Here is a 24784-nt window from a genome sequence, read left to right as displayed (position 1 = left end):
ATTTTAGAAGTACTTATTTATTTATTTAATATTATATCGTAATAATAGATTATGGTATAATATTAATATGTAAAACAATGGAATAATATTTCTATCCCAGAAGAGAGTAAAATTATAGTATATCATAGATATTGTATAATTTATTTATTTATTTTTTTGATGACATTGTATAAATAATATATTGATAATATTGATAATGGTAAATAATTAATAAATAGTTGTATATTTAGGTGGTCGGAAAATTATAAATAAACACAGGAATCGTTGTACTGCTTCCGAAAAGGAAAAGTCAAAATATTTTAATTAATTTATAATTTACTATTTATTAGTACTATTATTTTCTTTTCCTGCTAAGAAATTCGGTAACGCGTTAACGACCCAGACAAGATCCGAACGGTCTATCTTTGCTTCTTCATAGAAGCTTCTCTGTCAATTTAATCTCTTTTTTCGATCGTGCGCATTTTTGTTCAATCGGAGAGGGGAATTCGCACCTGTCTGGATCGGGAAACGCTTCCGTGATTTACACAGAGTTGGATCGATCGCAGAATTCAGTGCCTTTGTTGGTTTGCTACTGCCCTAATTTGGCGTCAGTTGTCAAGGATTAGAGAAGATGAAGAAATCGAAGCTGCTGCAGAGTTCAAAGGAAATGCTTTCCAGGAGCTTCAATCCGACAAAATGGTATATTATCCTCTTTATGGTTGTTCAGGCATTCTTATGTTGTTGCGATAAATCTTCTGATAAAGAGGTATACGCTGCGTAATTATATGTTCGTCATTTTGGGAATTACGAGTTCTGCGCGTTGGTTGTTTTTTGTGTGGATCACTTATTTCTGTTCATTATGAGTTTGCCGATTTTATGTTTATTATTATTTTTTTCCCTGAATATTTCAATCCTGGATTTTGAATTGGATGTAGCAAGACGTCGCTAAGGTTGGCAGCGTCAAGGTTGAAATTGATGAAGAACAAGAAAGAGGTGCAAGTGAAGCAAATGAAAAAGGAAATAGCCCAATTGCTCGAGTCTGGCCAGGAACAGAATGCTCGAATGCGGGTAATGATCTATAATTGTTACAGATGCTCCAATCTTATATTCATCCTTTGAGTAGTTGCTTGTCATTGCTTTGCGTTTTCTGGAAGTAATTAGTTTTAATCTGATGTTGATTTGTACTATTAAAATTGGCATGTCAAAGATGGAGAATTCTCAGCAACCAATCCATTATCTTATGTTTCTAACAATTTCTGATCAGGGAAAGTGTTGTGAGCAATAGCAATTGCATATGAATTGTCTCGATACTTTTGAGTTTCTTTTAGTTTTCTGTTTTCCTGCTATTTATCAATGCTAGGGTACCTGTATCAGATCTTTTATGGTTTTTTTCTTTTTCAAAACTTTCAGGTGGAACATGTTATTAGGGAAGAAAAGATGATGGCTGCATATGATCTTCTTGAGATATACTGTGAACTTATCATTGCTCGCCTACCTGTAATTGAGTCGCAGAAGTATGTATATTCATCCATCCATGAAAACTCATATATTTGTATTTATTTAGTTAGCATACTTTTCTTTTCTTATCACAATTTAGAAGTTGCTTCCGTTGGTGTTATTTACCATAAGATGCCTCAGATTCTTCTAGACTTCACATTTGATCTTTTTCCAAATCAACTTTATAGGAACTGCCCCATTGACTTGAAGGAAGCAATTACAAGTGTTATATTCGCATCTCTAAGATGTGGAGATCTACCCGAGCTTCTAGATATAAGGAAGCAACTCACAGCAAAATATGGGAAAGATTTTGCAACTGCAGCAATTGAACTTCGTCCACAGTGTGGTGTCGGTCGGTTGGTATGTTATACAAGTTCATTTATCTTACATCACTTGAAATTGAGACAGACATTTACGTCTACACGGGTTTTTCAAAATCATATGACCTGCCTTTCTGGTTATCTTCTTGCAGTTGGTAGAGAAGCTATCTGCTGCAGCACCTGATGTGCAGATGAAAACTAAAGTTTTGAGTGCCATTGCAGAAGAGCACAATGTTAAATGGGACCATGAATCACTTGAGGAGAAAGATTCAAGACCATCTAGTGACTTGCCAGTATGTTTTAGTTATTTATGATATATGCACATAAGGTTATCTCCTTCCGGTATTTACATCTTCCTGTCATCAATGTGATCAGGGCGAAGCAAGTTACTATGGGAATGAGAGCAAACCACAAGCTGAACAAACTCATTTTGAAGCTGCAGTTTCTCAAGCTCGCCCCAACAGTAACAGTGTACATAGCGCACAACCGAATGTTTTTCAGCATGATCAGAGATTCCCAGTGGAAGTACAAAAGGTCAATTCTTCTCAACCTTCTGTTGCCACCACAAAGTACAACCCTGAATCTAGGCCTCAAGGTATAATCAGTTGACAGGATCATATCATCATTTTCACTCCATACACCTGTAATTGCTTAACCCTTCCTATTTCCAGGATCAGGTGATTATAGGGCCCAGCTATTTCATGGTAATAGCAGTTCCAGCTCCCCTGGTGAGCAGAGATGGAATATGGAATTCAAGGATGCTACAGCTGCCGCACAGGCAGCTGCTGAGTCTGCAGAACAGGCAAGTTTGGCTGCTAAAGCTGCTGCAGAACTTTCAATGCGTAACAAGATCATCGGGCAAGATTCTACTGAATTTCATCGGCCGGATGCTTATATTTCAAAGGCTGAAGGACTGGATACACACTCAAATCCAAAAGTTTCACAAGAACAATTTCCAGAAGGTACTTTGAAGAAATCCTCTCCTGGCTCGCACAATGAGAAAATTGATAGGATTATCCCTGATGACCATAAGACAGCTACGAGATTCAAGGAGGATAACCATGGTGGTTCAGATGAATATAATCAGCCAGCTCCCTTACTATCTAAATCCTCAAGTACTGATGGCCCTTCAAATAATGGCTCCAGAGTCGAAACAGTAACTAAGGAACAGTCTTTCAAAAATTTAGAGGAACCTGCAAATGACTGGGCGGAGAAAACTGAGAATCACGAAGAGAAAAAGATGAAGAAACAAAATAGTGCAAACTCTTCTCGTTCTCATTCCAGTATTTCTGATGATGTGAACATTTTTGCAAATTCAGAGGACCTGAAATATGAAGAGGATGCTGGAGAGAATCCTTTTGTCGATAATGCTGAGGGTATCATTAATGCAGGAGAAGCCTCTCATCAGAGCCATGAAGATGCTTCTGTATTTTATGACAAGTTTGATTCAGATACTGATGATCACGGCTTTGATTTAGGCCCTAGGTATGACATTGGCTACTCAGACTTTAATATACCGTCAGTAAGTCTGAAATCACCCGACGACCTACCGGTTACCACAGATTCTTGGATTCCTAAAATTGAAGCAGCTGAGACTGTTGATTCTACTTCTATATTTTTCACAGGAGAGAGATCAGCCAATGATTTTTCTGAAAGTATAACTTCAAGGGAAGATGCTGAAGTCAATAATTTTGCACATGTAACATATGATGATTACGATGGACCTAGTTCTGATAATGAAAACTTAAATACCGAGCACCATGAGGCCGAAGATTCAGTACGCAATCCAGGTAAAGTTAGTGAAAGAGAACAATCATCTACATTGCGATTTGAGGATGTAGGCCGGCATTCAGACGGATCACCATCAGAACAGCTGAGAGTAGACAGGAAACAATTGTCGATTTCCTCAGATGATGAATTAGACCATTCAAGAACAAGAGTTGAGATGTTTCATGACAAGAATTCAGCTGAGCAGCAGGTTTCCAGTCCTAAAGAGTCGCGGGAGATAAGTGGCTTTGGCGACGAATCCAGTTCTGACGGTGAGGAGAGGCTTCTAAACTTACCAAAGCTCGTTGGTGGTCTTCGCAACAAGGGCCGTAACAGTCTGCCTTTCTCAAAGAATGTGCCATCATCTGTCGACAAGGAAACTGAAAAGACTGGCGATGCCTCTAGAACCTCCAACACAACACATTTTCCTGGTCCTAAAAGAAATACAGTGCTGCATTGGAAGAAAAACATACTGGATTCACACTGTGAATCAGACAGCAACAGTTCTGAGGATGAAGAATTTTTGCAAAGGCAGTCAGGCCGCAAACAGGGAACGAAGAAAGAAATTAAGACAAAGCATTCTTATGTTGGCTCTAATAGCAGTGATTCAGATGAGGATCAACCCAAGGTGTCTCTCTCTAGGAAAAGCAATCTGCAAAGTGGAATGTCTCGAAGAACAAGAACCCCTACTAGTTCAGGAAAAAGTTCATCTAGTAAGATTCATCTAAGGTCTGAAGCAAATGAAAACGATACTGGCAACGACAGAAAGCCTATTTCCTCCCATGGTTCTGAAACTTGGGACAAGAATGAGACACAAAGGAGAAACTCAGGTGAACAGGAAAACCACGAGCAGAATATCTCAGCAAAAGTAGCTTCCAAGCCGGCCAAGTCTAGTTTCTGGGGACCGCCAGAGCAACCTGAGCCTGTGAAAACAACGTCTATACCGATGAAGGAGTCTGAAACACGGCATAGATCTGAAGTGAATGATTCATTGTCTAGCATGGGAGGAAAATCTTCTAAGTTTCAGTCCTCAAACAGGACCACGAATCAAATGGACATAGCTGACCAGCCTACCTCACCAAAAATGGCCTCAAAGCCTACGTCTTCAATTTTGGGGAGAAATCCAGAGAAACCAAGTTCAGCAGAGCCATCTTCCGCATCAATGCTGAAATCTAAGATCACTCAGAAGTCATCTACAGTGGAAAAGCCATCGAAGCCCACACAAAAGGCAGAGGCTTCAATTAGTAGTGAAGTTCCAAAGTCAGAGACGGCGAACAAAGCTTCTTCAGACAAACCCGACACTCCCAAAAGAGCCAGCCATGTTCATCCGAAGCTTCCTGATTACGATGATCTGCTACAATCACTTCGAATGAAACGTTCTTGAAGAGTGCAGTTATATTATTTGAGACTTCTGCCCGGTAAGACAGCTTTAATCTCTCTATGGTTTATTACCATCTCCCTGAATATCTATCATGGCTGTGGTTATTTGATGTTAGCTATGAAAAAACTCCATTCTTTTGTTGAGTGTATAAAGTGGAAACTTGGAAGTATAATCTGATATATCCGTTGTTAGAATTTAAGTTCAGGAAATGGAAAAAAAGAATTGTTTTATTCTCAGGTAATCAATCCCTTTGTGTCATCAATTTGCCTGTGCTGCGACATAAATATAAATCAGAGCTTCTAACTTCACCATTTTGCATATTACTGTAGTAACAATCTTTTTGGGCTTTACTGAATCTACTCAGAGCTTAGCTTCACAGTTAGGCATACTATTGTAGTGACAAAAAAAAATCCAATGTTTGGACTATACTGTACGATCCGATCTCGATAAGAAAATTTTGCAAGACCATCCTTACAAGCATTAACTGAAAAGAAGAAAATACATAATCATAGCATATCTCAGTAGGGAATGCAAACAATCAATCAAGTACATTACCAAGCAGCTAATGCCCAAAGCTTCTTTCTAAGCTTCATGGTAAAGGTACAAGCCCAAACCGAACCGAGCGCAGGCTCTGCAAAAGGCTAGTTCTTCCGCTGCAGCAACAGGGTCCAAAATATTCTCATCGCGAGTGGACACGGTACCACTTGAGTCACGATGTGCCTGTATTAGATGTTGAAAATGAATTAGATTCAATGCTGCATTCGTAAGAGATTGGTGCTATGGAAAGAACATGACTTTCCTTGGCTTCAATTTATCACTAATAATACTAAAAGTAGTCAGGAAGTATGCATGCATGTTGTATCTAAGGCTTAACTCTGAAGAGATAAAATAAAACAAATAATAATGATAAGGAGAAAAATAAAATGATAATGTTATATTGCTATGCTTAGGCTCATGGCAGATAGAATATTGTACTCAACATTCCACTGTCTTTTGCAGTGACATAAATTCATGCTCCATCATTATGCTATTGAAACTGGGAGATGAATGCAGATGTTCTTCATGTTAAGAATGCAGAAGATGTTGCAGGTTTCAATGAATTCTCTATCCAAAATCTAAAGGCCATAGAAACATTTTAGAAATAAGCATAGCAGGAGCATTATTTGGTGATTGGAGGAAACTTTCACTCCAATTACTTTCCAAGTCTGGGACATTCTATGCTATCACATTTCCAAAATGCCACTGCTCAATTATTTTCCTAATTTTGTCCAAGATCTGTTCTTTGATTGCAAATTTGGGAACTAAGGATATCAAGACAGCATTTTCAAGTTTGCAAATAGAAGTAGCTTCCCCTTGGGCTGAAAGGGCAATGATCAAGAGAAAAATATACATTTTGTTCTGCACCTATAAAAATTGTCAAGACACCCAACCAACCAAATATACACTCTTTCTAAGTTGGCCTGTTCTCTCTTCCCCACATACAAAAACTAAAATATTAGTGGATCTTCAATCTTAACTCTGATCTTAAATCAAATACTGTACTTTTACATCCAAGCAAAGAGAAGAGTTTGTTTTTTCAGTATCTTGCATACATCAGATGGCAGTGAATAGCAAGTTGATATTATTTTTAGTTGGCATTATGGTATAAAATCTAAGAGAAGCATTGCAAGTTTTGGGCTTGCTATTATACTGATTAAATATGAAAATATTTACCAGAAACTTTTTCAAACATAAACTCATTTTACACTTAATTAATCACCTGCTGGAAAATTTTTCTTAGAGGAAGACTGAGAGCCATGATCCCCAGGAAGTCTGAATTCCTAGAGCTTGGAACTCTTGTAGGTTCCTAATTTAAAATCTAATCCAATTATCTTTAAAAGGAGTAGGTTCCTGTCGTAACTTTAAAGGCATGATGTCAGGAAATACAGGGATAACATTAGGATTTTCCTTTTTCCATTGCATCCTCACCTTTTATTAACAATATGGAGTATTTCCCCAACAGGAAAATTTTCAATGACCTCCTACCCTTCAAACTTGTTATATGTTGACAAAATACTGCATTTCTCAATGTGAATACAAACAAAATTGGATAACTACATTACTAGACTTACCTAATTAAGTAACAAATTATATCTTGATTAAGTAGAATTCATTGAAAAGGTAAGTTCCAAATAAGTAGAAACCATACATTCTTTGATTGGTACATCCCAACCTACTCTTATTGTATCCTTTTCTTCCCTTAGATATTTGCTGCAACTTAATCTTCACTTGGAGTGAACAGGGAGGAATCAACATCATTGATTTATTTCATGTGTGTCAACATTGACCAAACACTATGTAACCATATATCCGATCATTAATAAGAGTTGAAAAACCTGTAATTTTTTCACAATGTTGTTTGGTGTATGCTATTAGAAGTGGTAATATAACTTCAAGGAATAACTCAACCACAAGTTAGTTGAGATCATAACAAAAGCTCATGAAGAATATTCAGAGGTTCCAATATAACATAGAAATTACTACCTAAAATGATTGAATATGCACTTGCATTGTGCCAAGCCAAACAGTGCATAATATCTAGATCTTTCACATTATTGAATAGACCAACTGATCAAGACAAGTGTAATAGAAACTATCCAGAAAGAGCTATGGCAAAGCAAACAATACAATTCGTAAATCCTCATTGTATCTAGCCTATGATGGTCCACATTGCAAGCTCAAAAGAAAAGATAGAAGGATGAGGAATACAGATTATAAGAGGTAAAAAGCTACATTAGTGGCACTACAGTCGGTTGTAATCTAATCGCAAAAAGCATATCCATCAAAAGGAACTGTCTGAAAACTTACATGCAATAACTACATTATTCAGCCCAAGACAAGCTGTTATCAGGTGAAATGATATTTGCAGGTGTAACTTAATGAAACTTTGTAAATGTTACAAAAAGAAAACATACCTCTCCATCAGAACCCCTAACTGTCACTCTATACACTACAGTCACAGTCCCATTGTCAGAATATGTAACATCACGGATTTCCCCACACCAACCTACAAAGAAAATAGCATAACAGGAAACACTGTTCAACAAAAGACATCAAAATGACAATTACAAATAAACAATAAAAATAATAAGAATGAGTACTAACAAAATTTCTTGGTTATTAACATTTTGAAGCTATGAAGCAAACAATATTGAAACCTGCAAAACTCATAATAAAACTAGCACATTCACGGATATAAAAGTTTTGGGGACATTCTGTAAGACTATGCCTTCAGCTCAGATCATTAGGTCTAAAAACCCATCAAGGGGAAGGGATAACAAGGGTATATGTATATCTTATTCTACAAGTAGATTGAATGACAAGTAAGAAGAGAAACAGAGAAACTCTTGCACTTTCTATATAGAAAATAATAATAATAATAATAATAATAAAGACTTTTATATTAATTATTTGATGATTTTCTTCTTTTGATTGAGCTGAAAGAGTTCTAAGGCGCCAAACATGAGCAGAAGCATCTTCATATATAGCTTGAATGAAGAAGACAACATGAAGCTCAAACACAACTGGTAAAAGAAGGCTTCAGATTTCTTGCAGCAATTCTGTATTTTCTAAAGCAATTTTATGCGTATAGACAATTCTAGAGAAAACAATCACCCAAAAGAAACAATTCATTATTCATGGAAACAATAGAAAAGTAAGCCTCCAACAAAGTTGGAAACAGTAACATGAAAAGATAATGAATATCCATAGCCAAATAGTTACTGATTTCTGATGAATAAGTGAAACTTTAGGATACTTCACAAAAGATCAAACACTAATTTAATCTTAACAAGAAGATACAAAAGCCATAAACATCTCACCTGGGGCATAAAAACTCAGCATGCGGTTCGCCTGGTACCTTCGCATAGCAACACAGTAAAATATCAGCACCATAACACAAAAGCAGGGCAAAATAAACACACAACATAAACGAGGCGTCGCTGCGTTACTCACCAGGGGATGAAGGTGGGACGATCGTCAGATGTCTTAATTATGTTATCCGGAATCCTCTTATTAAGGTCACGCAGAATCTCCACCAGCGGCCGAGTTATGAAGGAAGACGACTTGTCCAGGGGCACCACATAGTTGGTATTCGTAATCGACGCCATCCTACGAGTTCGACTGCCATCACCGACTGCCATCGCAGCAATCCGGAGCTCCAGTCGCCTACCATAACTAAGCTCGATCCGTGCCTGCCATGGCATCGAGGTCCTAGCAACAGGAAAGCTTGCATCTGCGGCCTGCACCATGAAGTTAGGGCACTGAACGGCCATTGCGAAACTCCCCACCTACTCACCTGATACGGATGGCTTTCAACGGGCGCCCCTTGGTATGTGTATGTGTATGTGCGTGCGTGCGCGAAATATCTCAACTTATATACGAAAACCGATGGCCAGCCACTAGCCAGGCAAGCCAAGGCAAATCGCCAAAACTCCACTCAAATAGGCACAAATATTATATTATTATTATTATTGTTATTATTTATATAAATAAATAATGAAGATAGACTTCTATTATACTCTTCTATACTGCATACATGTAACACTGAAAATGGTATGACAGTCTGACATATATGTATTAGTATATGATACTATGTAGTGGCGAAGGGATGGTTCTTTTTATTTTTCTTTTTTAAGTGTGGACTGAAATTTATTTATTTATTTTTTATTTGAAATTGGATTTTAATATAATATTTGCATGGTTATGTGCTATTTAATTAAACCAGGGAGAATAAAAGAAACATGTGGAATCAGATAATTGATATGGGCTGACAGTTGACTCTCGCTCCCATTTCCGAATTAAGAATATTTATGAATGTGGGTTTAGGACAAAAATCAAATCAAATCAACTGTGCCTACTTGTGAAGTCTTAAATTATTAATAGGTGTAGATGAAAGTTCAGTTCCGACACGCCACAAAGCTATTCTTTGCAGTTCCATGTCTTTGTTATATCTTAAACCCACTGACACCTCTAACATGACAATAAATTAAATCTGGAAACACAGACAGAAAATTAAGGCTATTTCAAACAGCAGTTCAAATTCTGGAATTCAGAGGTTGTGGGATGGGGCTACGGAGGCAGCCAAGAATCAAGATTCAGGAGAGCTTCTCTTTGCAGATCTCTCGGCTCGGGCACCGAAGGTTTCGGCTACCAAGAGAGGGAAGGCAATGGTTGCGTCGCAGTGCACCTGCTCGGATGGAAGAAAAATTATGGCGGAACCTTGGCAAAACAGCAATGGATCACAGCAACTTAAATGTATGAATGGCAAACCTTGACAGTCTTGGCAGAACCTCGGATCTTGCCCCAGGACACAGCTTCATCAGGGCGGGCACCTGAGTCGCTTCCATCAAACTCTTGTGCGGTGTTGATGAAGACGGCGAAATCGGCTCCATTCCGCATCATATTGGCATTGCAAATATGATGCTTCGGCAGCCCTCCTCCAAGTATTATCATTCCAGTTTTTCTTGGAGCAGCATGGACAGCCTCGCCATTCATTGCCCGAATATCTGTCCTCATGGAAGCCTACAGTCAGTCATCTTCGGAGATATCAAGTGGCATGAGTTATATGGAGTCTCGATATTACCTTGCACGATGTCAATCACAAGACCAGGCTCCCTCTTGTATGAGTGGAAGTACAACATGTCGCCTAGTGAACCATCAGTTAAGCCAGGGCAGAAGACGGGAATGTTGTTCTGCAGGGAGGCAGGGGAGTGGCAAATTGTGTGGGTATCAATTATTCATCAGCATAGAGAGAACATTAAATGTTAAATGCTAATGTTACCTTTTAACAAAATCAACAAACATGAAAACCCTCAGTGTGCTTAGAACTAAACAGCTGTCATGAAATTATGTAATTATGTATGTGAAGAGTTACTCAGGTTGCACAGAGGTAAACTTTTCACCAAATTAAGTAGCAACATGTTACGGCCTTGAAATAATTAATTAATATCATATAAGGCAAAAAACCTTCAGAATCCCTCAAATTCCAGCATTTAATCAACAGTTGTGTAACCAAGCCTGTGAGTAACACTTTTCACTATAGTGTCGCTATGCCCATAATAATATTTGGAAAACTCTAACTAGATCACTCCAAAAGCCCCAAAGTATTTTAGGACTTGTAGTAGATGGAAACCAAATGACATATTAGAGAACAATTTACTGAATTAATAAGAATGCAGTTGTACAAATCTTCTGGCAATTTAATAAACAAAGATGCAAGAAATCCTACTAAACTAGTAACAAGTTCTACGCATTGGCTTATCATTATCTTCACTTGAGCATCTTGTTTGCGTACTTTAGGAGTAATTATAATAAAAGAGACTATGAAGATGAGTTATTGAATACATTCAACATTTCGAAAAAACAAAACACCTAAGAATGAGTTGCTTCTAGGAGTTTGAGTTGCAATTTTAATTGCTGTAGCTACACCATGGACTAAATATTATAAAATAATGGAGTCTACCACAGTTTAATAACCCCCTGTATAAAATATTAAGTGAGGTTCACAAATAGAAGTTATAGAATATAATTTTAGCAAATGAATAATATGACAAGTTTACAGTAAAAAATTCTTCAAAATCTATAATTTGATCCCTTATGCTCACTCTGTAGTGAAACTAGACATATTCAAAATTGTTGAAGGAATTAATAATACTAAATTCATCATCACCAAATGACATTCATATACAACACATTTAGTGAAAGGATTGAATAGTGACGAACGAAGAAAGAACACTAAGTCAGTTCACAAAAAATATTAATTATTTGACTGTTAGAAACAACTTAAAACAATACTTGAATAGTAAAGAAGTAAACAATGTGTACAATTTGTAAGTTGAAAATATAATTAATTTCATTGAAGAAAACTTGATAATAAACATAAAAATAAATTCCAGAAAATGTACCACGTATGCCCAGTACAAATATGAATTTTCATCATTTATCTCCTTCCCTAGGCGAGCAATTACTTTAGATGGTGTCCACAGCACATTCTGCAAGAATGATATTTGGAAATTATGCAACTTGGTGAACAGTGACAAGATTGACTAGTGAACTTAAGATATAAATGTTCCAAAAGAATTTGAATATAATGAATAGACTAGAAGAACATTGAAGATACATGCAAATGCATTTATTTATAGAACAGGTGGATACCTTCATAGGAACAAGATCACAACAATAGATTTAATATGAATCCGTGCCAAAATCTTTCAGCAGAATTTAATAAACACTTGCAACAAACAGTCTTGGGTATTTTGAGAGAAACAAATGAAGGTAGCAACTACAAAAAAATTCTTTTTCGTCGTTGCCTATTCCCTAAACCCATTACTTCTTCTAAAGGCCAATCAACCATAACATAAACAGATTGCATTCTATACGGTAGCTTATCTAGCAAACAAAAATAATTTTAAAGCATATACAGGAGTTTATGAAGCGAAACATTTTTGGCAGTAAGTATCATAACTTTTGCCATAAAGAACAAACATTTTACAAACTAGATATTAAAAAAGTAGAAAGAAAATCAAATATTGAAACACGGTAGTGAAGGATACCTGAGAATTTTGTTCATCTAACATTTGGTCAAAAATTGGGATGATCCAGTCCTCAAATTTGCAGTAATTTTCATTGGGAACCAACAGATTACCAATGCGGTTCAGACCTTTTGCTCGGAGAGCAGCTCCAGGAAGAGAAAATTTGCCCCTGTAAGTAGGGGCAAGACACTTCACAAGGTCCTCCTCCACACCACCTGCTGTTGTCACCAGTACATCAACCTGTCAACAAAGTCAAATAATTTGAAAACAAACTATAAATCATAAAGTTGAATCAAGATGGTCAATATGTTGGAATCTACATAATGGTTAAGAGGTGAACATATGAATCACTAGGTTGAGAATGTTAAGTGCTGTTCAATAAGTTCTTTTAAATATTTGAGGATTTTAAACTACTGTAGAGGTCCCCAAAAACTATTAAAGGACACGAAGAAGACACTTGGTATGGTGTTTATCACATAAACCAACTTTCACAGTCTTCACGTTCAATCTATCTTGCATTACAGTTGAAACAAATAGGATCCCCTGAATGTTCAACTCTGCCTACAAATTTCAAAGCTTCATAAACGTGGTTTTTGTGGCACTCACCATGCTGTGCTGAACAAGATAACGGATTATATCTCGTACGCCAGAGGAGATCAGATTAGAAGTGAAACCAAGAAACACCTTACACCTTATAGACTCCCGGTAATCAAGGTCTCTCTCCTCCTCACTGCAATCTTCTGCCGGTGGCTCGACTGAAAGCCTCCAATCTAGCTTCAAACACAGTTGAATTACTTATAAGGTGATAAAGACAAGTTAATTTTTAGTTCATTAAGCATCTTACATACTTCATTTAACACATCAAGAGGAATTATATGTGACTATTCTATTGAAACAGTATCATTGAAGTTGAAAACTTCCCACAGTAAAATCAGCAAAATACGAAACCAATCCAAACAGGAAAAGAGCAAACCATTTGGTTGACTAACTCAATGGCATCTCCGAGATTGGACGCCTGGAATCCAGTGAAAGCCAGTGACTTGAAAAGCTCGCGATAGTTCACGCCTTTATTGAAATCGTAACCCTCAATTTTGGGACATTCGCCGTCCAAGGACACAGATTCCTTCAACACCGCAGACCGTACGGATTCCGGTAGATTATCCTTCACTGTGTCCCCCATGGCCGTTCTCGGCGCGTTAGGATTGGACTGCGGCGGCGTTCGGAAGACGCAAGTACGCTTCGCTGTTCGGCCGCTTGAGTGCTTCTCGGGTCAGAGGCGGGGCTTTTATAATTATTGCTTAATGTAAATTTACACTTTTGCCCTACAACCTCGTTTTCGTTTTTCCGAAATATCGTAGAATCTTGGGGTGTTTGTACATGTTTGGCTGTGTGTTTATATTTATTGCTTAATGTAAAATTACACTTTTACCCTACAACCTCTTTGTCTTTTTTTCGAAATATCGTAGGATCTTGGGGTGTTTGTACAGGTTTGGCTGTGTGTTTATATTTATTGTAAAATTACACGTTTGCCCTACAACCGCTTTTTGTTTTTTCCGAATTATTGTAGAATCTTGGGGTGTTTGTATAGGTTTGGGTACTCCTGAAAATCATGGATTTATTTGAGTGAACTTTGAAAGTGATTTTAAATAAAGTATTTAACTTTTTTTTTTTTTTATTTATTAAACAAAGAGAATGAATCATTTGAAATGTCTTAAAAGTCTTGTTTGATTATATATATTTAAGTTAAATCTATTTCAAATGATTCTACAAAATTACGAAGTTAGTACTTTTGTTGTTGAATGGTATTAAAATTATAACCAAACACATATAATATGTTTTATTATTAATGATAATGTATATTATATGAATGATTGTCATAAATTATCCATTCATATCGTATAATATTAATTATATATTGTTTAAATTTTTAACATCTCAATAGTCTTGTATCACTTCAAACACTTGAAGTAATTAAAACTAATTTCAATTTCATCCAACCAAAGGATTTGAACGTTGAGTTTGAATGGAAGACTTGAATTTTAAAAAAATTAAAAAATTAAAATGAATACATTTCAAAATTCATCAATATTATTTTTTTATTTGAATACATTAAACTTTTAAAGTGTATTCAAAATATTATTTCAAATTCATTATATTATATAAATACATATTATGATCGTAACAAAATATTTAGAATATATATATATATCTGTATTAAGAAGCAGAGCAAATATATATATATATATATATGTGTGTGTCAAAATAAATATTAAGTAAAATATCAGTGTATAAGAAAAGTTACATTATATTGGTTTTAATATCACCAAACCAATATACTAAGTTAAGACCCAATCAAAAGAATATCAAATGACATGAGAAGAAAAAATTACAAAATAGTATTAATTTTAATAACACCAAACAAATATACTAAGGCCGTGTTCGTTTGGCCGATTGGATTTAGAAAATCTGTATAATTACTGTACAGATTTTAAATTAAAAATCCCACACCTAAAACATATGTCTGTTGTTGATTCATAGGCTTTTTTTTTTTTTTTTTGTCAGAAATGATCGCAGTATGTCTTGTCCAAGCTTGTTAAGTCGGTTTCGAATGGGCCGTTGGAAACGCCGGTTCGCCGATTTCAAACAGGCGTTGTCGAGCCGAAACCGGTTTTCCGGTTTCACACCAGCGGTTCCGAAACCGTCATCGAACCAAAACCGATTTTATCTGAACTCAAATCAGCAGTTTTCGATTCGAATCGACAGTTTTCTATTTTTATTTTTTTAAAAAAAAAAATATATTAACTTGTGGGGAATGGGGAAGATGGTAAAGATTGCTGCGTGAAGAAGACCAAAAAAAAAAAAATGAAGGAAGAAATGAGCTAATTGGAAAGGAAGAAGGATAAGCAAAAAGAATTTGGCGTTGCTGGTGGATTCATTGATTAGCACATTAGGATAAATATATGCACATTAGGATAAATATATTTATTATTATATATTATTAAATTTTTATAAACTTAAAATAAGATTATTATTAGTAAAAAATAAATACTATGTATTTATATTTTAAATTTATAATTTTTTATTATATAATTATAGAAAAATAGAAAAATATTTGATTTGTTATTTTTGTGTAAAAAAATTTTTTTATAAGTTTTTATTATATAATTATAGAAAATAGAAAAATATATTTGATTTGCTATTTTTGTGTAAAAAAGAATTTGATGAATATAAAAAATTTGATAGAATAATACAACAAAATCTGAAAATATAAAATAAACAAATATAAAATTAGTCCAACAATTCAAACCTCCACACAACCACAACTTAAAAATTCATACTTCAGAATCCTCGAGAATCCAAATCTTCCAATCCCCTAAACAAATATCAAAACCTTCAAACAAACAAACCCTTAAAAAAAAAAAAAATCCCTCCGTCCAATAAAATATCAATTTTTCCATTTTAGTCTGTCTCATAACAAAGTATCTATTTTTTTTAGTAACTGTACTATCTACTTAACATTACAAATACCCTTACAACTTACAATATATTATACAAATGTCATTACCTTTATACCATTTATTTTAGTCATTTCTATTTTATTCATACTATATTCTAATATAATATTAATATTTCTAAAACTACGTGCAAAAATCAAATAGATATTTATTTATGGGACGGAGGGAGTAATAATAATAATATCTCCAATTTTTTTTTTCAAAAATTATTTTTAAAATATCAATTCTAGCATCACTTTACTTTTTCACTTTTTTATTTATTTTAACAATATTTAAATATCATTAATTTCAAACTATCACATCAATACATCACTTTTTTCAATATAATAATAATAATTTCTTCCAACATAATCGCTATAAAATTCAAACATTCAAACAAACACAATTTAAAAATTCATACTTACAAATCTTCAAAAATCCAAACCCCCGAACAAACACACCCTAAATTCAAGACCTAAATAAATATATATATATATATATAAAGTTACAAAATATTAATTTTAATATCACCAAACTAATATACTAATTTAAGACCTAATAAAAATACATACCAAATAACACAAAAAAATAAATAAAAATTTAAAATGACACATTCTACTGTGGATTTCGAATGAAATACAAAAAGACTTTAAGAATTCTAAATTCACCTTCAACAAAATTACTTGCTATTTTTGTTCAAAAAGAAGAATATTATTGTTTTATTTACGCATAAATTTTTAATATTAATTACTTCCTCCTTTCAGCTAAAAAAATATAATATTTATATTTTGGGACGTCCAATTACGAAGTTTATTATATATATATATTTTTTTAAAGAAAAATAAAAATATCATTTTACTACTTTTAACTACACCCAACAAAAAGTAAATATTTACTTTGTGTATGGACGGAGGAAGTATTATATTAATATATATAAATTTTTAAAAAATGACACAAATATATTTATTATTCTATTATTTTATAATATCGATACAATAATATTTATAAAATAAATTATACAAATATAAAAATATTTTTAATATTAAATATAATAATAAAAATAAATAAATTTTACAGAAGTAGTATACAAAATTTGATCACTCTTAAGTCCCTAAATACTTCAATCCGAACGTATCTGCAATTTGCAAATCCTTCTAATCAAACTAGAATTCAAGAGTTTGTCTAAATAGAAATTTTTGGAGTTTTTTGAAAATTTCGAAAATTTTGAAATTTTAAAAAAATAAAAAATTAATATTGAATTTAATGTTTTTATTAAAAAAAATTGTATTTGATATAATATTTTTTAAAAAATAACTAGTGCCGAATAAACTAAAATTTGAACTTATAATAAATTTCAAATCACCCCTAAATCCGACTATCCGTACAGGAGACCTTTTAGTACAGGCAGTGTTGGGTAATTACAGTCGAACCAAGTAAACGGGCCCTATAAATAGCCCGAAGCAAAAGCAGGTGCGGCTGTTCACTTCCCGCGTTACGCATTTCCCGCTTTCCTCGCGAAACCCTAATCTCAAAAAATGGGGACCAAGCACAACTCCTTGCCGGATCTTCCCGACAGCAAAAAGCGACGCCGCGCCGGAGTTTCCAATACTGGCGGTTCATTTTTCTGTCTTACTTTGATCTTACTGTGTTATTTAGATGTTTTCTACTTGAACATGGTTTCGGAGTTTCTGTTCTAATTTCTCCTATGCTCTTCCGGCAGATGCTGGAGTCGAAGCCAATGAGTGCATCAAAATTTATTTGGGTATATTTTTTATTATTGCTATTGTATGAGGTTTTCTGTAAATTACTTTCATGTTGTTGCTACTGTGGTGTTCTCTTTTCTGCGGATTCTATATGGTGGATGCTGTGGAGGTACTTGTATGTTCTGGACCTTGGTATGCAAGCGAACACTTAAATATTTATATTTATGATTTATGTATTTGTAACGGTTTGAAATAGTATACTGTCCTGGTCGTATTTTTGGTTAATGTAGGTTATTGGTTTTATGTGAGTGAATTTTTTAAAATATAATTATAAACATACCTTGAGGGGGGGGGGGGTTATGTTTTACTGTTCTCCAGTAATAAGCTCATAGTTTGGTATTTCCCTAGGCATTTCTTAAGTTATAACAATGGAATTGGCTATATAATAAATGGTAAGCTGTTTATCATTTTTAAGTTAATTTGCTTCAAATTAATTTGTGTATGGTGTGAATTTATGAGCTTTGGTTATTCATCCTAATGATAGGAAGGTTAAAGTTCTTCATTTTTGTATAACTTTAGTGGATGTGCATGTGTAGCTTTTAGCAAAGAGGAAGTGGATTCTCCAAATATATACCAAATTCAACCCGTTGATGTGAATCACTTTTTTGAAGATGAGAGGATATACGGCTACCAGGATTTGCAGGTAAGCTTCATAAATAACTTACAGTATACCCATTAGAAAATCTGGAAATTTCTAGCAGGTAGACAAATGTACTGAAATCTCAACTGCAGGTTGTTATCTCTTTATGTTCTGTTGTTTATTGGCCCTTTTCATCTTTCAATTGCTTTTATTTACAGATTACAGTTTGGCTTAGCGGCATATCCTTCCATGCATTTGCCGAGATTTCTTTTGAGAGCTCATCGGATGTAAGTTTGTACCTTCTGTTCTCTTAAGTATAATTGCAGCAGTTAGTGTTATCCAATCTTTAACTTAATTATTCTCGTGAATGTTTGAGAACTTGTTGAATGTCTATTCAAAGATCCTTCATTATGGGAAAATGTTTTTTAAAGTCAAATGAAAGATATTATCTTGTCTGATAACATGTATGCTAGTCATTTTGCTTTATTTTCTGTTATTTCCAAAGGAAGATGAGGAAAGGTGGAACCAGGGGAAGACACTTGGCTACAATCCAATCATCTCCTTCAATTTGTTTTCTTGCAAAGTAGTGCTGCGATGCGTTTGATCTAATTTCGCGAGAATCATTTCAAAGTAATGTTTGAGCATACTGTAAAAACTTTCCTAGAGCCACATGAAAGCCTTAGTGTCCAACTTTACTTGTATGTAATGAAGCATTGGAAATACTTATGTTAGATGGACGGTAGCTGCTCGATTGAGATTCTATAAATGGTTGAAGTTTAGTAGCAAAAATATTTGTCCATTCCCAGTTAATTTTTTTTATCTTTTACCATTTTTTTTTCTATATAGGGAGGCAAGGGTATAACAGACTTGAAGGCTTCCCTTCAGGTAAATGTGAATGCTGATGTTTGAGAATTTCAATTTATCTTCTCTACAGAAGTTATATGTAACATGTCACTAGTATTTGCTAATACAATTTGACAGAATATGTTTGCTGAGAATCTTGTTGAGAAGAAAGAAGACTTTCTACAAACATTTTCATCTGAAGGCCATTTTGTGAAGTATGATAAATTGATAATAAATGTATACTAGTATTCAAATTATGTTGAGATTTCTTATAATTTCCTTTTGACCATTGCAATGCTTAGATCCATTGTCTCCAGTGTGGATGTATTGCAAATAGATGCATCTGATTGTAGCACTGAGGAATCTAAAGCTCATCTGCGAGAAAATGTCGAGGTGAGTTGTTCCCCTCACTCTTTGTTAGTATTGAATGAAAGCTTGCTCTCACTGAAAATTATTCCTACGGCAGCCATGATAAACAATACCCCTGCAGTTTCTTTGATTATTTGAAGAGAACTTATATGGCAAATGTTTTTCAAGCATCTATACCTTGCAGTTTGGCATATGGTATTGATGCTCTAAAACTCCTTTCTTATCTTAATATGAAAAATAGTAGTTTTATGATTTTTCCCTTTAGTGGGTTTCATCTTTATTTCCCTGGTACGTGTCAAATGTATGCTTCAGGCATAATCTTTTTGTTCTACTTTGCATCTGCTTCAGGTTTTCCAAGTTCGCGGTGCTGGTGTGGGGCCTCTTTATGCCCGATTAGTGCCACTCGTTCTTCTTCTAGTAGATGGTAAATATCCAATTTTCTTTACTGAAATAACAACTTTCATAGTAATACTGATCCCCTATGGTTCTACTGACTCAGGTAGCAATCCTATCGACATAACTGATCCGAGTTGGGAATTATACATTGTAGTACAGAAAGCAACCCAAGACAGTGACATGCTATTGGTTGGGTTCGCTTCTGTTTATCGCTTTTACAAATACCCTGATAGCACACGAATGCGACTTGGTCAGGTATCATAAATCTATCTTTATATATGTGTGTATATATATATATACATACGTGCATAGATGAGTAGATAAATATAGGTGCACATCTTCACTCAACCCTGTATGCACTACAATGTGTGTTGCCTGAATGAACAAAACAAATTTATATAAACTCTCCATTAAATATAACAGTGTATAGTTAATGGCAGATTCTGATCATCCCTCCCTACCAGCGAAAGGGTTATGGCACCTCTCTTCTCAAAGCGCTCAACAATGTTGCAATATCAGACAATCTCTATGACCTAACCATTGAAGAACCAGTGGATTCCCTTCAACATGTGCGAACCTGCATTGACGTGCAGCGCCTGCTCAAATTTGCTCCAATCAACGAGCCACTCGATCAGGCTGTTGCACTTCTTAAGACCGAAAACTTCTCCAAGAAAAGCCAGCCAACTCTGCTTGCACCTCCGCCTAGCCTGATTGAGGAGGTCAGGAAGAGTTTTAAGATCAACAGGATACAGTTTCGGCAGTGCTGGGAGATACTAATCTATATTCGTTTGGATCCCATCGAGAAATACCTGGAGAACTACAAAACTACGGTTTCTAACCGTATAAAGGCTGATGTCATTGGGAAAGAATCGAAAGGCAATGGGAAACGAGTGATTGATATCCGAACTGATTTTGAGGAGGATGATTCATTTTCCATGTTCAAAACACAGGATAAAGAGCCGGATAGCACTGGGGAGTATGGCAATCAGAATAATCAAGAAGAGGAGCTGAAGCAACTTGTTGATCAAAGGATGGAAACGATCGAGTCAGTAGCTCGTTGTGTTTCCTCCCAATAATATTTTGGTGGAATTAAGTGGTGTAGCAGCAACAAGATCTAGCAGCAGTAATTGAGTTGTAGCTTCCATTCCATATGAGATTTTAGAAATTGCCCATTTCTATGATTCTTGTCTTTTACATCTTAACTGATACACATATAGTCGATTGCTAAGGCCTCTTTCTAACATACCTAAATCATTTTGCCTTCTTGGTTACAACCAATCTTACAGATTCATTTTCTCGAACTGTACACAAGAGAAAGTGCCGAATTTGTACTAAAACTCCTTAAATCCATCCTTGAATTGAAATAAATAAAATTCAAGTTTTAAAATGCACCGACATGGTAAAGCAATCAAAAGTGTAAGACTGATAACCGATTTCTCTATTCATTCATTCTATAAATAGGATATCTACCGAAACACCACCATAAACTTTAGATTCCATAAAACGATATCCTTGGGATTAAAGATCTGCTCTTCCAGGGTATCTTGGGAAGGGAATGACGTCCCGAATGTTTTCCATGCCAGTTGCAAAAAGAATCATCCGTTCAAATCCAAGCCCAAAACCGCTGTGCTTCACAGTCCCATACCTCCGCAGGTCAAGATACCACTCATAAGGCTCCAGGGGAAGACCAATCTCCGATATCCTGGACAATTTAGTTGTGTCAAAAACCTTTTGCTATGGACCATCTATCAGAACTTTGGGGTACTGATAATCCCCAAGGAAAAGCAAGAAGAATTGATCAACATAATAAAAGCAAACCTTTGCTTGAGAATGTCATAATTCTCTTCTCTTTGGCTTCCACCAACAAGCTCACCCACCTAAAGAGTAAATAAAATCTAATTGTAAAAGAAATAAAAAAGAGGCTTCATCCAAGTAATTAGTTTCTTATACTTGAAGAAAATGTGGATAGGCAGGTGGGAGACGGAAGGAGGATAAGACAGGAGATTACCTTTGGGACAAGCACATCCATGGCAGCAACAGTTTTGTTGTCTTCATTCAGCTTCATATAGAAGGCTTTAATTTGTTTTGGATAATTATAGACGATAACTGGAGATTTAAATTTCTCTTCAGTCAAGAATCTGTAATACAGGTTTAAAAAGATATCAATTATGTAGCAGCTATCTTATAAATAAAAGAGAATAAATGACAAATGAATGAAAAAAAAGTAGCAAGATTTTTTACCTTTCATGTTCTGAAGCTAGATCTATTCCCCATTCAACATTATTCTCAAATTTCTTTACTTTGGCTGCTTCCTCTAGAATGGCAATAGCTTCAGTATATGTTATTCTGATGAACTTGGATTTTGCAACCATCTGAAGTCGTTGCAGAGCACCCTTGTCGATAAATTTGGTCATAAACTCCATATCTTCATAGCAGTTGTCAAGCAACCACTGACAAAGAAATCGCACGTATGCCTCTGCACAGTTCATATCATCCTGCCAAAATTTTAGCCCTGTTATTCAACTTGCCGCAGCATACCAATGAGTAACTAAAAGAGAAAACGGAATAATATAAGAAAAGAAAAAAGTTACTTAACACCCAACATTTCAGCCAAATATCTAATAGTTTTGTTCAGAATATGGCTTTCCAGTTTCAGGATTTCTCTTAACTTTCATTACATTAAATGACACTATCCATAATCAGCAAATGTCCTAACTGGAAGAAAAGTTGTAGACCCATAGCAAAACTGCCTCAACAAAAGAGCTTTGCAGCTGATTAAAGCAGCAAAACCAAGTCAACTATGCATGGCAGTTATAAATCTTATGGTTTTTGCTTCATTGGCATTTTGTATTGAGATGTACAAATACATAGAAAAGTTTGTTATCGACATACCTGTAGGTCAGCAAACGCTAATTCAGGTTCCACCATCCAAAATTCAGCTAGATGCCTCGAAGTATGGGAGTTCTCTGCTCGAAATGTAGGTCCAAATGTATAAACACTACTGAGTGCACAAGCATATGTCTCAACCTGCAGCTGCCCTGATACAGTCAAAAACGCCTGCCTTGCAAAGAAGTCCTCAGTATAATCAATTTTCCCATCTTTCTTAGGAATGCCACCACTAAGCTTACATCTCTCTGCCAGCTTGCATCTCTCCTGTAGCTTATTGAGGTTTTCTTTAGCCTTGTTTAGCTCACCGACAGCAGCAACAATTTCCGATTTGTTGGCCTTAGCAGATTTTAGCTTAGCAACTGCTTCCCCTTTCTCTTTGATAGCAAGCTCAGCAACCTCTATGTCACTTTCAGAAGGAGGGGGGTTCTCATTCAGATCTTTTTCCAATTTTTCGGCATCATTAAGTATTGTTGTAACTTGAAACATCTCCCCTGCACCTTCACAATCACTGGTTGTGATAATAGGAGTATGCACATAAAGGAAACCATGCTTTTGGAAGAATGTGTGGGTAGCATATGCCAAGGCATTGCGAATTCTAGCAGCTGCAGAAATCTAAACCACCAAACAAACAATTTATCACAGTGAAAATGGAATAGATAAAAGTAAATAATGTAATGTATATGCGCATATAATGAATGCTAAGATACAGAGGTCAAAGAAAAATACAATCAAGCCTTACACATCCACTTTCCACCAAAACAAGGCCTTTATGGAACATTCATAGAAATAGAAGTGAATAATAAAAAACACTTAACATTATCAACTTTAGCATCCCACAATCAGCTGTGCAAAACAATGTTATAGCCAACAATATCGGCACATTCATACAACTAGAATTTTTTTCAGCTTTTGACCAACAATCATTTTGTAATGAAAGTAAAATAAGCAGAAAACATTAAACTTGGCAGCCAAATCATTATTCTTCATCTTCATTTTTAAGTTCAGTTTTTTCTTAACCTAAAAAAAGATTATGTAACACTGCTGAACACATAATAAATTTAAGCACGAACCATTATCTAAAATCAGGCACTTTTAATGTAATAGTGAGGCCACTAGCATGAAGTGCTCAAGTTCATCCAAGAGCATCAGCATGAAAAATGATTGGCAATGTATCGAATTCTATGATGTTTGTGAAGCAGAAAGTATTACGTCAACACAGTAATTGAAGTACTCTCCAATCTCCAAAAATACGATCTAAAAAACAATACTTTCCACACAACATCACAAATTCAAACATTATGCCAAACAAAATTGGGTACAAGAGGAAAATCATACAGTGTTAGTCCTGGAGCGCAGGTGCACAACATCCCTGAGAAACTCGAGCGTCAATTTCGTCTTAGGCAACGGATACTTCGCCGCATCTACAGTCCCCACATCGATAACCTTCTCCACCTCCAGTTCAATCTTTTGCTTCACGCCTTCCGGCGGCGATTTCAGCAATCCCTCCACGTGGATGCACGTGCCGGTGGAAACGACGTCGCTTAACTTGTAAAGCTCCGCCTTTACAATCACCTGCAGGTTCCCCGGGCAAGACCCGTCGTTAACTTCCAAAAACGCAAATCTGCCCTTATCGGCCTCCCTCCCGGTCTTCACCCATCCCCCAATACGGACCTTCTGCCCCGCCAGCCCGCCGCCCTTGTCCGGCCGGCCGAGTATGGATTGTATTGGAACACGTTGAGAGAATTGCGCCTCCTCCACGGTGTCGCGGAGGCTGAGGCCATCCATTGCAGCATCCACTGACATTTTTTCGTGTATTGATGGCCGTATCCCTTCCAAACCCTAGAAACTTAGCGGCGGACAATTTATAGCAGTGTGTTCAGTCAAAGAATCCACTGAAATCCGACGGTCGAACGATCTCAAGACTTTCAGTTCACA

The 24784-nt window shown here is 35.6% G+C and overlaps 5 protein-coding genes across 9 annotated transcripts; 2 read left to right on the top strand and 3 right to left on the bottom strand.

Annotated features, from left to right (window-relative positions):
* The first annotated feature begins 261 nt into the window (after positions 1-261).
* LOC127251356 (uncharacterized) lies at positions 262-5189 on the top strand. Of its 2 annotated transcripts, none has more exons than XM_051275017.1 (7): positions 262-678; positions 915-1047; positions 1390-1493; positions 1665-1836; positions 1949-2089; positions 2172-2391; positions 2474-5189. In XM_051275017.1, exons 1-7 carry the CDS (start codon positions 611-613, stop codon positions 4945-4947), a joined length of 3312 nt encoding a protein of 1103 aa, XP_051130974.1. In that variant the 5' UTR covers positions 262-610; the 3' UTR covers positions 4948-5189. The 2 variants fall into 2 exon arrangements, with proteins under 2 accessions (XP_051130974.1, XP_051130973.1); XM_051275016.1 differs by having other exon boundaries at positions 266-678; positions 2468-5189.
* Positions 5190-5341: 152 nt separating this feature from the next.
* Positions 5342-9380, bottom strand: LOC127251359 (DNA repair RAD52-like protein 2, chloroplastic). Its single transcript, XM_051275021.1, has 4 exons — positions 8938-9380; positions 8805-8842; positions 7899-7990; positions 5342-5664 (listed from the first exon to the last, which is right to left on the bottom strand). The coding sequence occupies exons 1-4, from the start codon at positions 9255-9257 to the stop codon at positions 5527-5529; spliced, it is 588 nt and encodes a 195-aa protein (XP_051130978.1). The 5' UTR covers positions 9258-9380; the 3' UTR covers positions 5342-5526.
* Positions 9381-9823: 443 nt separating this feature from the next.
* LOC127251357 (deoxyhypusine synthase) lies at positions 9824-13788 on the bottom strand. Of its 3 annotated transcripts, none has more exons than XM_051275018.1 (7): positions 13489-13788; positions 13122-13289; positions 12537-12755; positions 11889-11975; positions 10568-10676; positions 10255-10490; positions 9824-10171 (listed from the first exon to the last, which is right to left on the bottom strand). In XM_051275018.1, exons 1-7 carry the CDS (start codon positions 13693-13695, stop codon positions 10073-10075), a joined length of 1125 nt encoding a protein of 374 aa, XP_051130975.1. In that variant the 5' UTR covers positions 13696-13788; the 3' UTR covers positions 9824-10072. The 3 variants fall into 3 exon arrangements, with proteins under 3 accessions (XP_051130975.1, XP_051130977.1, XP_051130976.1); XM_051275020.1 differs by having other exon boundaries at positions 13122-13285; positions 13489-13630; XM_051275019.1 differs by having other exon boundaries at positions 13122-13285; positions 13505-13620.
* A 3679-nt stretch (positions 13789-17467) lies between these two features.
* On the top strand, positions 17468-21538 carry LOC127251653 (histone acetyltransferase type B catalytic subunit). Of its 2 annotated transcripts, XM_051275441.1 has the most exons (10): positions 17468-17623; positions 17730-17771; positions 18309-18415; positions 18571-18639; positions 19199-19237; positions 19334-19410; positions 19498-19588; positions 19913-19988; positions 20064-20215; positions 20401-21538. In XM_051275441.1, exons 1-10 carry the CDS (start codon positions 17545-17547, stop codon positions 21034-21036), a joined length of 1368 nt encoding a protein of 455 aa, XP_051131398.1. In that variant the 5' UTR covers positions 17468-17544; the 3' UTR covers positions 21037-21538. The 2 variants fall into 2 exon arrangements, with proteins under 2 accessions (XP_051131398.1, XP_051131399.1); XM_051275442.1 differs by lacking the exons at positions 17468-17623; positions 17730-17771 and adding an exon at positions 17776-17904.
* Positions 21279-24720, bottom strand: LOC127251652 (asparagine--tRNA ligase, cytoplasmic 1-like). The gene is made up of 6 exons (XM_051275440.1): positions 24185-24720; positions 22853-23461; positions 22202-22455; positions 21969-22098; positions 21779-21837; positions 21279-21662 (listed from the first exon to the last, which is right to left on the bottom strand). The coding sequence occupies exons 1-6, from the start codon at positions 24650-24652 to the stop codon at positions 21479-21481; spliced, it is 1704 nt and encodes a 567-aa protein (XP_051131397.1). The 5' UTR covers positions 24653-24720; the 3' UTR covers positions 21279-21478.
* Between the last annotated feature and the right edge of the window lie 64 nt (positions 24721-24784).

Source organism: Andrographis paniculata, unplaced genomic scaffold, assembly GCF_009805555.1.
Source record: "Andrographis paniculata isolate CXL003 unplaced genomic scaffold, ASM980555v1 Contig45END, whole genome shotgun sequence".
Taxonomy (NCBI): domain Eukaryota; kingdom Viridiplantae; phylum Streptophyta; class Magnoliopsida; order Lamiales; family Acanthaceae; genus Andrographis; species Andrographis paniculata.
The sequence above is the reverse complement of the archived record's forward strand: the minus strand, read 5'-3'. Positions and strand labels throughout refer to the sequence as shown.